At 37.7% G+C, this 12,819-nt stretch overlaps 1 protein-coding gene across 2 annotated transcripts in view; it reads left to right on the top strand.

Moving 5' to 3' along the window:
• The window catches only part of LOC127638090 (filamin-C-like), a 39,762-nt gene extending 31,048 nt beyond the window's left edge, over positions 1–8,714 (top strand). For both annotated transcript variants that reach the window (XM_052119431.1, XM_052119432.1), the window contains 9 exons: positions 515–751; positions 845–1,114; positions 1,216–1,353; positions 5,082–5,197; positions 5,952–6,084; positions 6,953–7,129; positions 7,230–7,448; positions 7,695–7,907; positions 8,008–8,714. In XM_052119431.1, coding sequence (XP_051975391.1) covers positions 515–751; positions 845–1,114; positions 1,216–1,353; positions 5,082–5,197; positions 5,952–6,084; positions 6,953–7,129; positions 7,230–7,448; positions 7,695–7,907; positions 8,008–8,195 — 1,691 coding nt within the window. In that variant the 3' untranslated portion in view covers positions 8,196–8,714. The remainder of the gene's footprint in view (positions 1–514; positions 752–844; positions 1,115–1,215; positions 1,354–5,081; positions 5,198–5,951; positions 6,085–6,952; positions 7,130–7,229; positions 7,449–7,694; positions 7,908–8,007) is intronic.
• Positions 8,715–12,819: the final 4,105 nt, after the last annotated feature.

Below are 12,819 nucleotides of genomic sequence, written 5' to 3' on the forward strand. Positions count from 1 at the left end.
GTGGTATAATGTTGATTGCCACAAAAAGAATTTGGACTCGACCCTCCTATAAAAAAAAATTAATCTGGTTAAAATGAGGCACTTAAAAAAGTGAAAGGGGCCAATCCGTAAAAAGATCCTATAATACTCTTCATTTTTTGCATTGGTGCTAAAAGGCTTTCTGCCTTCACTAGTATGTAAAACAAATTTCTGTTTAAGATCACTTGAATACACATCACATCGTATTTACGATTTCCAACCTCGTAAGTGCAAACTTCCCAGGAGGACTTGAACACACAGTATATAAGGGTTTATATTAATGATTTGGTTTACCAGCGCTACATGAGAGAGAGAGAGAGGGTGGTTTAGGTGAGCATGTTTGATTACAAAAACATGATGCAAAGCAGAAGATGTCTAATTGATGCAACAATAAACAACGCAAACTAAATGTGAGAATGCGAACTGTCATGGTGTTACATTTCTGAAAGTTCTGAATAACTAGTAGTGATCTTGTGCTCTGATTCCTCTTAAATAGGAAATTGGTTTCAGATGATGTCAGCACAAGAGCGTCTGACTCGTACCTTCACTCGCAGCAGCCACACTTACACACGTACAGAGCGCACAGAAATCAGCAAGACCCACGGAGGTGAGACCAAGCGGGAAGTACACGTTGAGGAGAGCACACAGGTCGGCAGAGACCCATTCAGAGATGTTTTTGAGTCCTTGCTAGGAAGAGAGCGACTGGGTAGCTTTGGTACAATGCGACAAGAAGGTAAGGATATGACATATTTACATTTCATTATCTTGTACTAATTCCCCTTCAAACCACATTTTGTTTCATTGGTTACCCATGACCCCCTTCCAGGTGACACCGGGATTCAGGGAATGATGGCCCAAGTGACAAGCCCTGGTGGAAATGTAGCCGATGCAGAGATTGTTGATAGTGGGGACAGTACCTACAGAGTTCGCTTTGTACCTGCTGAAATGGGCTCTCACACTGTCAATGTTAAATATAGGGGTGAGCATGTCCCTGGAAGCCCCTTCCAGTTCACTGTTGGTCCCCTTGGAGAAGGAGGCTCCCACAAGGTCCGGGCTGGAGGCACAGGCCTGGAGAGAGCGGTCGCTGGAGTCCCAGGTATGTTTGTAATAAAGTATGTCTGCTCCTCATTTCTGTTTGAATATTTTCATAGATACATTCTCTCATTTGCTAATTTTTTTCCCATTACCCTATAACAGCTGAATTCAGTATTTGGACAAGAGAGGCTGGAGCGGGTGGTTTGTCCATTGCTGTAGAAGGTCCAAGCAAGGCTGAAATCTCTTTTGAAGACAGAAAAGATGGATCCTGTGGGGTTATTTACATAGTGCAAGAACCAGGTAAAGATTACAAGGAACGAGCTGTGCTATATAACAAATTATATTTACTGAAATTGGCTGTCAAACACATATAGAGCTACACATAACACATAATCTACACATAAGCAACTAATATGAATTTTCTCAGTCACTTATTGAGTGTAAATAGATGTGAAACGCAACAATCCAGTGATAGTAAACTTATGCAGATATGAAATAATCACAAAAGTTATTTATGGAAGCACAAATATATATGAACTTTTTTGTAATAAAGCAATTAGAATAAATATATTAGGGCTGTCAATTTAATGCATTAATTCAAGTGCAATTATTTATATAAAAATAAAGTGTTAAAAAAACTAATTTTATTAATCATGTCCTCGGACAGTAATAATGAATATTCATGGAGTACCATCTGTTTTCTCCAGGGGGCAGTAAGCACAACTCTATGTATAGGCAAAACACAGCTTATACAGACACAGAACAAACCACACTTACTGACAGCTGACAACACACGATAAGAACATGTTCTTGCTTTCAAACACAGCTTGATGGAGCACAAATCCAAAGTCAGAGATCTCAAGATGTGTTTTTAATTTTTGTGATTAATTGTTTTTTAATTGATTCATATATTAAACAAAGATAAGCAAAACTTATTCAAACACAATCAATACATAACCCCCACTATTACCCTGGTGATGCTGGTTAGGACCCAATTTTTATGTGCTTAGCTTCAATTTATGACCGCCTCATCGCCTAAAATACAAAGACTGGAGCAAAATGAAATTTGAGTGCCCAATACATCACAAATAAAACTCTGAACATTTAGCCAAAATTCTTGGATCTTAACACACCACCAAAAAACATGGGTTGTGTCTCTGTCTTCTGATTGGCATCAACAGCAGGTGGGTGTGTCTTTAAGACCAAGCCTATACAATCTAGAGGGGGTCCAGTAGAATTCATGTAAAGTCTTAAATTGCATAAGACACACCCTTGCATCTCTAGATGTAGATTTAAAAATTTTTCTATGTCCTAGCCCACACTCCCTCTTCCAATACCAAATTTAAATCTTTCTCCCATAATCTCTTTAGAGAATTAAAGCTCCATCCCCCAGACTCTGAATTAACAGGGAATAATACACTGATGCCTCGTGACCTTTTACAAAAGCAGTCATCTGCCACTTTAGGGGGGTGTATGCTACTCCTAAAAATAGAACAGAGCAGGTGGCGCAGCTGTAAATACCTAAAGAACTGAGATCTGGGAATCCCAAAATGCTGAACCATATTTTCAAAGGATCTCAACACTCCACTCTCATAAAGGTCACCAAGCGTATTAACCCCCCTCACAATCCACTCTGACCAGCAGAAATGGGACTTATTAATACATAATGTAGGGTTCAGTCATATGCTCGAGGCAACATTTAAATAAATGTCTGAATTAAAAACTTTGGACACTTTTGTCCATACTGAGTGAAAATGTGAGGTAACGAAGTGTAACTTAACTTCTCTGGTTAGTTTAATAGAAAGGCTTTGCAATGACAAAATAGGGGCTAGAACTTCCTGTTCAATACAAAACTAGAGAGGGGCTCATTCAGGTGGAAGCAACCAATGAGCCAAATGTCTGAGAACAAATGCATTATAGTTAAACAAAATCTTGGGTAGGCCGAGCCCACCCTGGTCAATCGGCCTATGTAACTTATTGAAATGTAATCTAGGATGTTTACTATTCTAAATGAACGACTTTGCTGTGCTATCAAATTGCTTGAAATAAGAAAGGGTGACATCTACAGGGAGAGATTGTAGCAGGTTGTTGAATTTTGGAATACAATTCATTTTAATAACATTAACCTTACCGATCATAGTTAAATGTAATGAAGCCCACCTGCCCACATCGCTCAAACCTTTTTATTAAAGGGTCAAAATTAACTAACTAAATCACACAAATTTACTGGGAATAAAATGCCCAACTACTTAATGCTCTGTTTAGGCCACTGGAAGTTGCCCGGCTGAAAAGCTGTTACTGGGCAGTATGCTGTCAGAGACAAAGTTGGTTTTAGACCAATTAACTCTGTATCACGAGATCTTAGAAAAGGTATTAATAATTCTATGGAGGCAAGACATAGATCAAATGGGGTCAGAGATGAATAATAAAATATCATCCGTGTAAAGCAAAAGCTTATGTTCCCATTCTATCATATCAAACGCCTGTTCGGCACAAGATGTTCTTTTCCAAACATTGACGCAGCAACTTAAAAACTATAATTTTATTACGCAATCGATATGATCCAAAAGCATCTGACTGATGCAGCTGTTAATTGGTCCTTAAACAAGCCCTTATAATAAATCTCAGACTGATTGACAAATTCAGTTGATAAATGGTTTGCTGTGAACTTTAGGCCAACGAGAGGCTTATATTCAATAACATGGAAGTAAAAAAATGATTGCATTCTAAAGTCACAAATTGTTTTGTCTGTTGTTATGCTTAACGGTTAAATGTGCGTAAATGTTTATATATTTTATTTTTAACTATTTAATGATTATATTGAATTATTGTTATTTGAGGGGCTTTCAAAGCAAATATTTATGTATGCGATTAATTAGATTAATTAATCAGCATACATATAATACATTTTATTAAAATTTTTAATCGATTGCCTGCCCTAATGTATATATATATATATATATATATATATATATATATATATATATATATATATATATATATATATATATATATAGTTATGCATGTATGTAAAGTTAATATAATTACACAGCTCTCTGGAATACTTGATTCTGATTGGTCAATGGCACCATCTAGTGGTTGGAAATGTCTGAATAACAACCGCACATCCACATATCAGACCGGTCATCTGGGTAATACGAGTCATCATTGGTGGATTTCAGCTGTTCAGCAATTTATTTCTTCTCTTATAATTATATAATTTCTTCGCAAATCAATGTTTCATGTCCATTTATTTATCTGGCAAATAGTCTTGTCAGCTCTGTTGATGGCTTAAAGCCACAGCCGTCCACGAGAGCACTCTAAATTTTTTTCAACAACAGAATCCGATAAAAGTTTAATGTTTACGCACAGTTCCGCGTGTGACGTAAGTGGTGATGTTGACAAAGGTTTGGTCTATTGGCTGGATTATGAGGAGTCAGATGGTCATTTTCACAACACAAACAGAATTCCAACACAAGCTAGAGGTGGAATTCAGCTGTTCAGCGATTTAAACGCAAATCAATGTTTTATGTCCATATATTTATTTATTTGGTTAGTAGCCATGTGATAAGCAGGATAATATACAGTCAGCTTGAAGTTATTGCAAAATAATCCCATTCAGGCTGATACAAGACCATACACTACACTATTGTGAAAATATCTGAGCTACTGTCAGACTGCTGAAATATTAAGTTACAATAGTAGCATTGCTACTTTTAGTTAAAGGTGCACTCAGTAACTTTTGTCTTTGTGTTATCATGGACTTACACTGACACCTAGCGGTGTCATCACCAGACACATACACTGGTGCGCAGTGTAGACGAGGGCTCTTTCTGCAAATTGTGTCCAGCATAGATTTTGTGCCGGTGCCTAATATGCATACTTGTTTTAGTGAATCAGGCACTAAAACAGTGCAGAAAGTGTGTGCAAATAAATGATACTTTCAGAGGCTGAAATTCATTCTTAATACAGTCTCCCCTTAGAGGATCATAAAGTACAAATCACTGGATTCTCATTTGTCCTTGCAGGTGACTATGAAGTTTCCATCAAGTTCAATAGTGAGCATATCCCAGATAGCCCCTTTATCGTTCCTGTTGCTACATTGTCTGATGGTGCACGCCGACTGACTGTTACGAGTCTTCAGGTGAGTAGCATAATTAAACACCTAGACACAGATCTTCTATCTGTCTCAATTGCTTCTGTCGCTTCATGTAATCTCAGACTGACACGATGTTCAGTGGGGGGTCTGTGGGGCCATGCCATCTGTTGCCATCTATACTATTCTATTTGCGAAAGGAATGTTTGGGAGTCTAAAATATACATTTCCTATTGACACGCTAAACCAAAGATATAATGAACCATCTTAAGACAAATGTTTGTGTGAAACATCTTATGTGCCCAAGACTTTTTCACATTACTGTATGTGCATTAAACAAAGGGGAGTAACAGTACAGAAACAGTCATATGGAATCTTGCCAGAACAACTCTTGTTTGGGTCATGACTCATGGTTTACTCATGCAATTTCTATGCTTTACAACTTGCATGCCGAAGCAGCACGTGAGTTTGAACTCCACCCCATCAGAGCTGATTTTAGAGAATCCCTCAACAGTGCAAATGAATGAGCAACTAAAGATTCAGATTATTAGCCAATCAGATTGATTTATTTGTACTCATGGTTGACTCATGGTTAACTCATGTTATGTTTGTCCTTGTACTGTAAATGTACTCCATGGCTGTACCTTTGTCCAGGGCAATAATTTTGTTGAGCAGGGATTAAGTGTTCTGAAGTGTCTGTATGTTTGTTGCATGCTAGTATAGTTTCCTGTTCTTCCACCACATCTCTTCTTGGTCTAAATGCATCAGTTCAAAAATCAAGTTTGATTCTTTTCTCTTTCAGGAAAAGGATTTGAAAGTTAACCAGGAAGCATCATTTGCGGTTCAGAGGAATGAGGCAACAGGTGTGATAGATGCTAAAGTTCACGCTCCCTCTGGTGTGATAGAGGAGTGTTACGTCACGGAACTGGATAGTGGTGAGTTACAGACTTACAAATCAAATAACAATCTATCTGAAGAACTTTGGCTATTCCCTGTCATGTATTAAAAAGATTGTATACAGTATAAGTATGATATTTGCATATACATGTTTAATTAAAGTTAATTAAACCTAAGAATGTACACAATTAATAAGTAGAAATGTACACAATTAATCCCGACCTGTATGTACATAATAAGGAATGTCCCTATTATTTGAGCAATGCAAGCTTGATTTTGTGGCAGTAAGGGGCATTCAGCGCAACTCCAGCTGTAAAGACCAAAAACTCTTACTGACAACAGTCAGCACAACATGAAAACACGTTCTTGCGTCCAAACACAGCTGGATGGAGTGTAATTCCGAATGTAGGGGACTTGAAAATGCGTTTTTCTAAGCTTCAAACTACTTTAACTTGACACAGCAAGTTCAATTGCAAAACAGAGTTCTGTGGACTGTAGTCCAATGATAGGCTTATGTTAAATAATATGGAAATAAACTATACATTTCCTTCTAAAGCAACTTTTTAATGCACAATCAATGCGTGTCTGCCACAATAATGTAATGTACTTTAAATAACTGAAATATTATATTGTTTTATAATTATAATTATTTAAATAATAATTATCTTTCTCTGCAAATATATGCAACTAATCAGCATAATTTGTTATTAATTCAATTAAATAAATTAATTGAACAATTTTGGTTACCTATAACAAGTTCTGTCGACTAAATTTATTTCAACAAGTGCAATCCAGGGCATTTATTGTAATGCAAATGTTTAAACTGGTCACAATAATTTTTTTTACATTGTCTTTGTTATTCGGTTAATTCATTGTGCCAACATAACAATTCCCTCCTATTCATAGACAAGAGCGCGATTCGCTTCATTCCACGTGAGAATGGCGTTCATTCCATTGATGTGAAGTTCAATGGAAGCCATATTCCTGGTAGTCCATTCAGAGTCCGTGTTGGCGAAGCAGAAAATGTTGGAGATCCAGGCATGGTGTCTGCCTTTGGTCCAGGACTTGAGGGTGGCCGCACAGGTATAGCTCCACTGTTATATTATGCTTGATAAAAATGGCAAAAATTGGAAATATGTAACAGTAAATCCAATTGTAACCACCTGATCCTGTTCTCCTGTAGGGGTCCCATCGGAGTTTATCGTCAACACATGTGAGGCTGGTTCAGGTTCCTTATCTGTTACTATTGATGGTCCCTCAAAGGTCAAGATGGACTGCACTGAATCACCAGAGGGTTACAAAATCTCTTATACACCTATGGCACCTGGCAACTATCTTATATCCATCAAATATGGTGGACCGCAGCACATTGTTGGCAGCCCTTTCAAAGCGAAGGTTACAGGTAGGATGTACACAAATGTAATTTTGAAATGAACCTTCTTTAATGCTTTTAATTCAGACTAAATCAGAAGACTTCAAAAATGTAAGTAAACTAAATGGATGAAGAATTCAAATAAAGTGACTGAAGTTGCTCTTGATAACTCTTTTCTGTGTTAGGCAATCCAACTGACACTGTTGTGTTTTTGCAGCAACATTGTAATTGCTTAGAGGGTTGACTGCTCTTGACCTGTCTGACCATCTGTTTTAGGCATGCGTCTGTCTGGAGGTCACAGTTTACATGAAACTTCATCAGTCATTGTGGAGACTGTTACTAAATCATCCAAGGTGGCTGGAGCTTACAGCTCTTTGTCCAGCTCCAAGTCAGCATCAGATGCCAGTAAAGTTGTATGCCATGGAGCAGGCCTCTCCAAAGCCTTTGTGGGTCAGAAGAACAACTTTACCATTGATTGCAGTAAAGCAGGTAAAATAATTAAGTCAATAATGGTTTAGGAACAACAAAATACCAAATTACATAGTTCATGTATAGCGTACAGCGTGATCAGTAATTGTTGTTCTTACAGGTACAAACATGCTGATGGTTGGTGTCCATGGTCCCAGAACTCCATGTGAAGATGTGGCTGTTAAACACATGGGAAATAAGCTTTATGATGTAACCTACACAGTTAAGGAGAAAGGGAACTATGTTGTTATTGTTAAGTGGGGGGATGAAACAGTACCAGGAAGTCCCTTCCATGTGATCGTTACCTAAAAACCTTAAACCAACCAAACCTCTAGATTTCCTAATCAAGGCAAAACACTAAAGAATGGAAAATATTGAATGAATTCAGGAGAAAGATGAAGCCAAACTTTAGCCAAAAATAAAGGTTTATTTTAAATGGTCACTCTCTGAGCAAAGTGTATTTTATGATAGCTTCACATCTTATAAGCAGCTACCCTATACTTAATGCTAACATGCGCAAACGCATTTTCAAAACAGATTTTTAAGCCACAATGTACCATTATTTATCATTAGAAGAGTGAAGAGTTTCAATTTATAAAAAGGAATGTAGTTTAAGTAAATTGGTGTTGTCTTAGAAAGCCTGTTTTTGTATAATCACCAATGAAGGAATATACATATACAGTAGGAATGTCTTCAACACACTTTTGTATGGTTGTGTTCAACAAGTTCAACAGTGTATAGATGTATCCAGTGCTTTTATAGAATTACGTTTTATCTTAACCAACTGTTTGATAAGCATTTAAAAAGTGAAATAAAGACTAAACCAAACAGTGTCATTTATTTTCACTTTATTTATTTTTGATTATTGGGGGGTTACCTCCCCCACATCCCCCTGGAATATATGATTTTACTACTAAATACTATGTTGATACTATGACTACAGTTGTAAAACCATGAAAGTGATAGTTAGATTTAGGGATTTGGGGAAAAACAAGATTTGGCCGATTAAAATGTCCCGTCTTTGAAAGCTATCTGTAATAACACTATATACATTTTTCCTTGGGAATAAGTATTAATGTGAGGCAAAATAAAGTATGCCTTTATGACTGATGAACCATTCAAAGCAGTTTAGCATTGATTTTGAGTGAGTGTTAATATTTCTCAACAAAGCCACCTACTATTTTATTTAACAAAAATAAAACGGTAAATTAGTTTTTACTTATACATTTTTTACTTACTAGAGTCAGTACAGCGGCAGTGTCTGTGGACCTGAAGTGACCATGATTTTGTCTTTTCTTTCATACAAAATGCATTCATTGATCACTTATCACTCAAATGCAACTAGCAAAGATTTAGAACCACATTTCATTTTCACACATTTACATACCGTTTTAAAATGGTTAGATTGATGTTCAGAAAACAGTAAACTAATCTGAATTACAGCAATGAGTTTCGTGTAATAGTTATTGAAGAACTCCCAAGATCTAAAAACAAATAGATACACAAAATGAAACATTTGACCTTTCACAGCAGATTGCTTTACTTTATCAGTTTCGTAACCATCTATTCACAAGAGGCCATCTTTGCAGTGTAATATCATGTGAACATTGGTAACAGAGATGGATCAGGGTTTGTCCCCAGGTTTATCAGCAGGACATACTGTATGATGTAGATGAGAATGCATACAGTATGTCTCCAAATCTGTGCCAATCTGTATCAGAATCTGTTTGCAGAAGAATATGTTGTATGGATGTGTGTTGACACTTTTCAGCATTTGCTTAACAGCATTAGTTACTGAGATGTCATTTTGTTGTATGTTGGACATGTATGCTGGGCCATAGCAAGGTATTCTTGGACCCTTTCCTATTAAAACTTAGTTTAGAATTTGTTGTGGGGCCCCCCTGGACCTTTTGGCCCCTAGAATCGTTACTATCTTTGACCTCACTATCTTTCGGCCCTGCAGTAAAGGCATGTTGAAAGATAAAAATGACTTAAACTGTAGAGCATACAACAAAACAGAAGTTGTTTATGTTTTGTAAAGCAATTCTGATTTTGTAAAAAAAAATAAATACAATACAAATCCAAGATATTTAAGGAAAAAAAAATTACATGATCTTGTAATGCTATAAGGAGGATTTTTTTAAATCCCCATTTCTCCCCGATTTTGGAACGCCCGATTCCCACTACTTAGTAGGTCTGTGTTGTGGCGCGTTTACTCGCCTCAATTTGAGTGGCAGAGTACAAATATCAATTGCCTCCACTTCTGAGACCGTCAATCCGAGCATCTTATCACGTGACTCGTGCATGACACTGCGGAGACTCACAGCATGTGGAGCCTCATGCTACTCTCCACGATCCACACACAACTCACCACACGCCCCATTGAGAGCAAGAACCACTAATCACGACCACGAGGAGGTTACCCCATGACTTTACCCTCCCTAGTAACCGGGCCAATTTGGTTGCTTGCCTTAGGAGACCTGAATAGTCACTCAGCACACCCCAGGTTTGAACTTGCTCCAGGGGTGAGCGTCAATACTCGCTGAGAAACGCAGGCATGATGTTTTGTTTTTAAGATCGTTTAGAGTTATGAATTATAGTGTTTCTGATGGCTGTGAATGTTTGCCATGTTATGGTAAAGAATGAGTTGATTTTGAGAGATGTATGAAGTGTTTTGATGGTTTGTGTATTTTGGAAGAGATTATCTGCTGTGTCAAGTTGCATGTTGGAAAAGACAACAGCATGAAGAGTTTAGATATATGTGAAAGTTATTGTAAAAAAAACGAACACACTACTACAGCCTTAATACTCCCACTATGGACTGCTTGACTTGCATAATAAGTTGCAACAGTTTTAAAAACTAAGAGCTTTTTTTGAAGGGTGGACTAACTATGAATAAATAGTGCCCAGTTAAAGCTGTCTGAGCTGGTTTAGAGCCTGATTCACTAAAGGAATTATGCAGATTTGCCAACAGGGCCCACAAAATGTGTGCAGAACACAATTTGTACATGCAATTCCGATCTTGCGGGTCGATTCTGAGCTCTATACAGTGGAGGATGCAGCAGACCAAAGTAATCTGACTGCCCAGACTGTACAGAATCTGCATCAAAGTAGTGCATGTGATGTCCAGACACCTGAATCTTCTCTTTAACATGCAGAAAATGCACTTGAATACACTGCACATCTGGTTATATGACAGTTTATAATGCTCTTCTCAATCATATAATTATTATTTTATAAATGACTGTAGATTGGATCGATAGAAAATACACAAACTTCTCTAAACAAAATTTGCTTTACCACATGGTTTCTTTTGGCCATACCAAGATGTACAGCCGTGGCCAAAAGTATTGGCAGTGACATAAATTGTGTTTTGCCAAGTTTGCTGCTTCAGTATTTGACATATTTCACATGTTTCTATGGTATACTGGAAAACAATAAGTGTTTAATACGTTTTAAAGTCTTTTATTAGCAAAAACATTCAATATATGCAAAGAGTCAATATTTACAGTGTTGACCCTTGTTCTTCATAACCTCTGAAATTCATTCTGGAATGCTGGATATCAGCTTCTGGGCCAAATCCTGACTGATGGCGATCCATTCTTGACTTATTAGTGCTTGAGTTGATCACAATTTGTGGGTTTCTGCTTATCCACTCGCCTTTCGAGGATTGACCACAGGTTCTCTATGGGATTATGATTTGGGGAGTTGCCTGGCCATGGATCCAAAATTTCAATGTAATGATCTCTGAGCCACTTCATTATCACTCATTCATTGCCTTGTGACATGGTGCTCCATCATGCTGGAAAATGCACAGATCATCACCAAATTGCTCGTGGATCATTGGGAGAAGTTGCTTTTGCAGGACGTTTTGATACAATTCTTTATTCATGGCAGTGTTTTTGGGCAGAATTGTGAGAGAGCCCACTCCCTGTGATGAAAAGCAACCCCACACATGGATGGTCTCAGGATGCTTCACTGTTGGCACGACACAGGACTCATGGTAGCGTTCACCTTTTCTTCTCCAGACTAACGATTTTCCACATGTCCCAAACAGTCGGAAGGGTGCTTCATCAGAGGAAATAACTTTGCACCAGTCTTCTGCTGTCCAATCCTTGTACTTCCAGCAGAATTTCAGTCTGTCTTTGATGTTTTTCTTGGAGAGAAGTTGCTTCTTTGCTGCCCTTCTTGACACCAGGCCATTATCCAAAAGTCTTCACCTCACTGTGCATGCAGATGCACTCACACCAACCTGCTGCCAACATTGAGCAAACTCTGCACTGGTGGTGACACGATTCCGTAGCTGACTCAGGAGGAGACTGTCCTGAAGCCTTCTTCATGGCTGTTGAACCTCTCTCCTTGAAGTTCTTGATGATCCGGTAAATGGTTCTTTCAGGTGCAATGTTCTTTGCAGCGATTTCCTTGCATGTGAGTTCCATTTTGATGCAAAGTAATGATGGCTGCACATCTTTCTTTAGAGGTAACCATTGCTAACAAGAACACAATGATTGGAAGCACTTTTCCCCTCCTATTATAGCAATCATTCTGCTCTTATAATCCAATCAGAATGATAGAGTGATTTCACCTGACTAGTACTCATTCACACTTTCACAGGTGCTGCTGATATGATTAGTGAAATGATGTTAGCTGGTAATTTTGTGCCAGGGCCGAAAAACTGTGAAGTTTGTGTTTTTGTGATAAAGTTCATGTTTTTGGCCAATGAAGCTTTTTGCAATTATTTAAAATGCATCTGATCACTCTGCACATTAATCTATAAACAATGTGAATCAACACCACAACAACTGAAGCAGAAAACTTTGCGAACACAAAATTTATCAGAACTACAAACTGCACATTAAAAACGTAATGTGACTGAAAAAGTCATTCATAACTGGACTTGCATCTGAAATGTTTGTCCAGAAATAATGGTGTC

Source organism: Xyrauchen texanus, chromosome 46 (genome assembly GCF_025860055.1).
Source record: "Xyrauchen texanus isolate HMW12.3.18 chromosome 46, RBS_HiC_50CHRs, whole genome shotgun sequence".
In the NCBI taxonomy this organism is placed as follows: Eukaryota; Metazoa; Chordata; class Actinopteri; order Cypriniformes; family Catostomidae; genus Xyrauchen; species Xyrauchen texanus.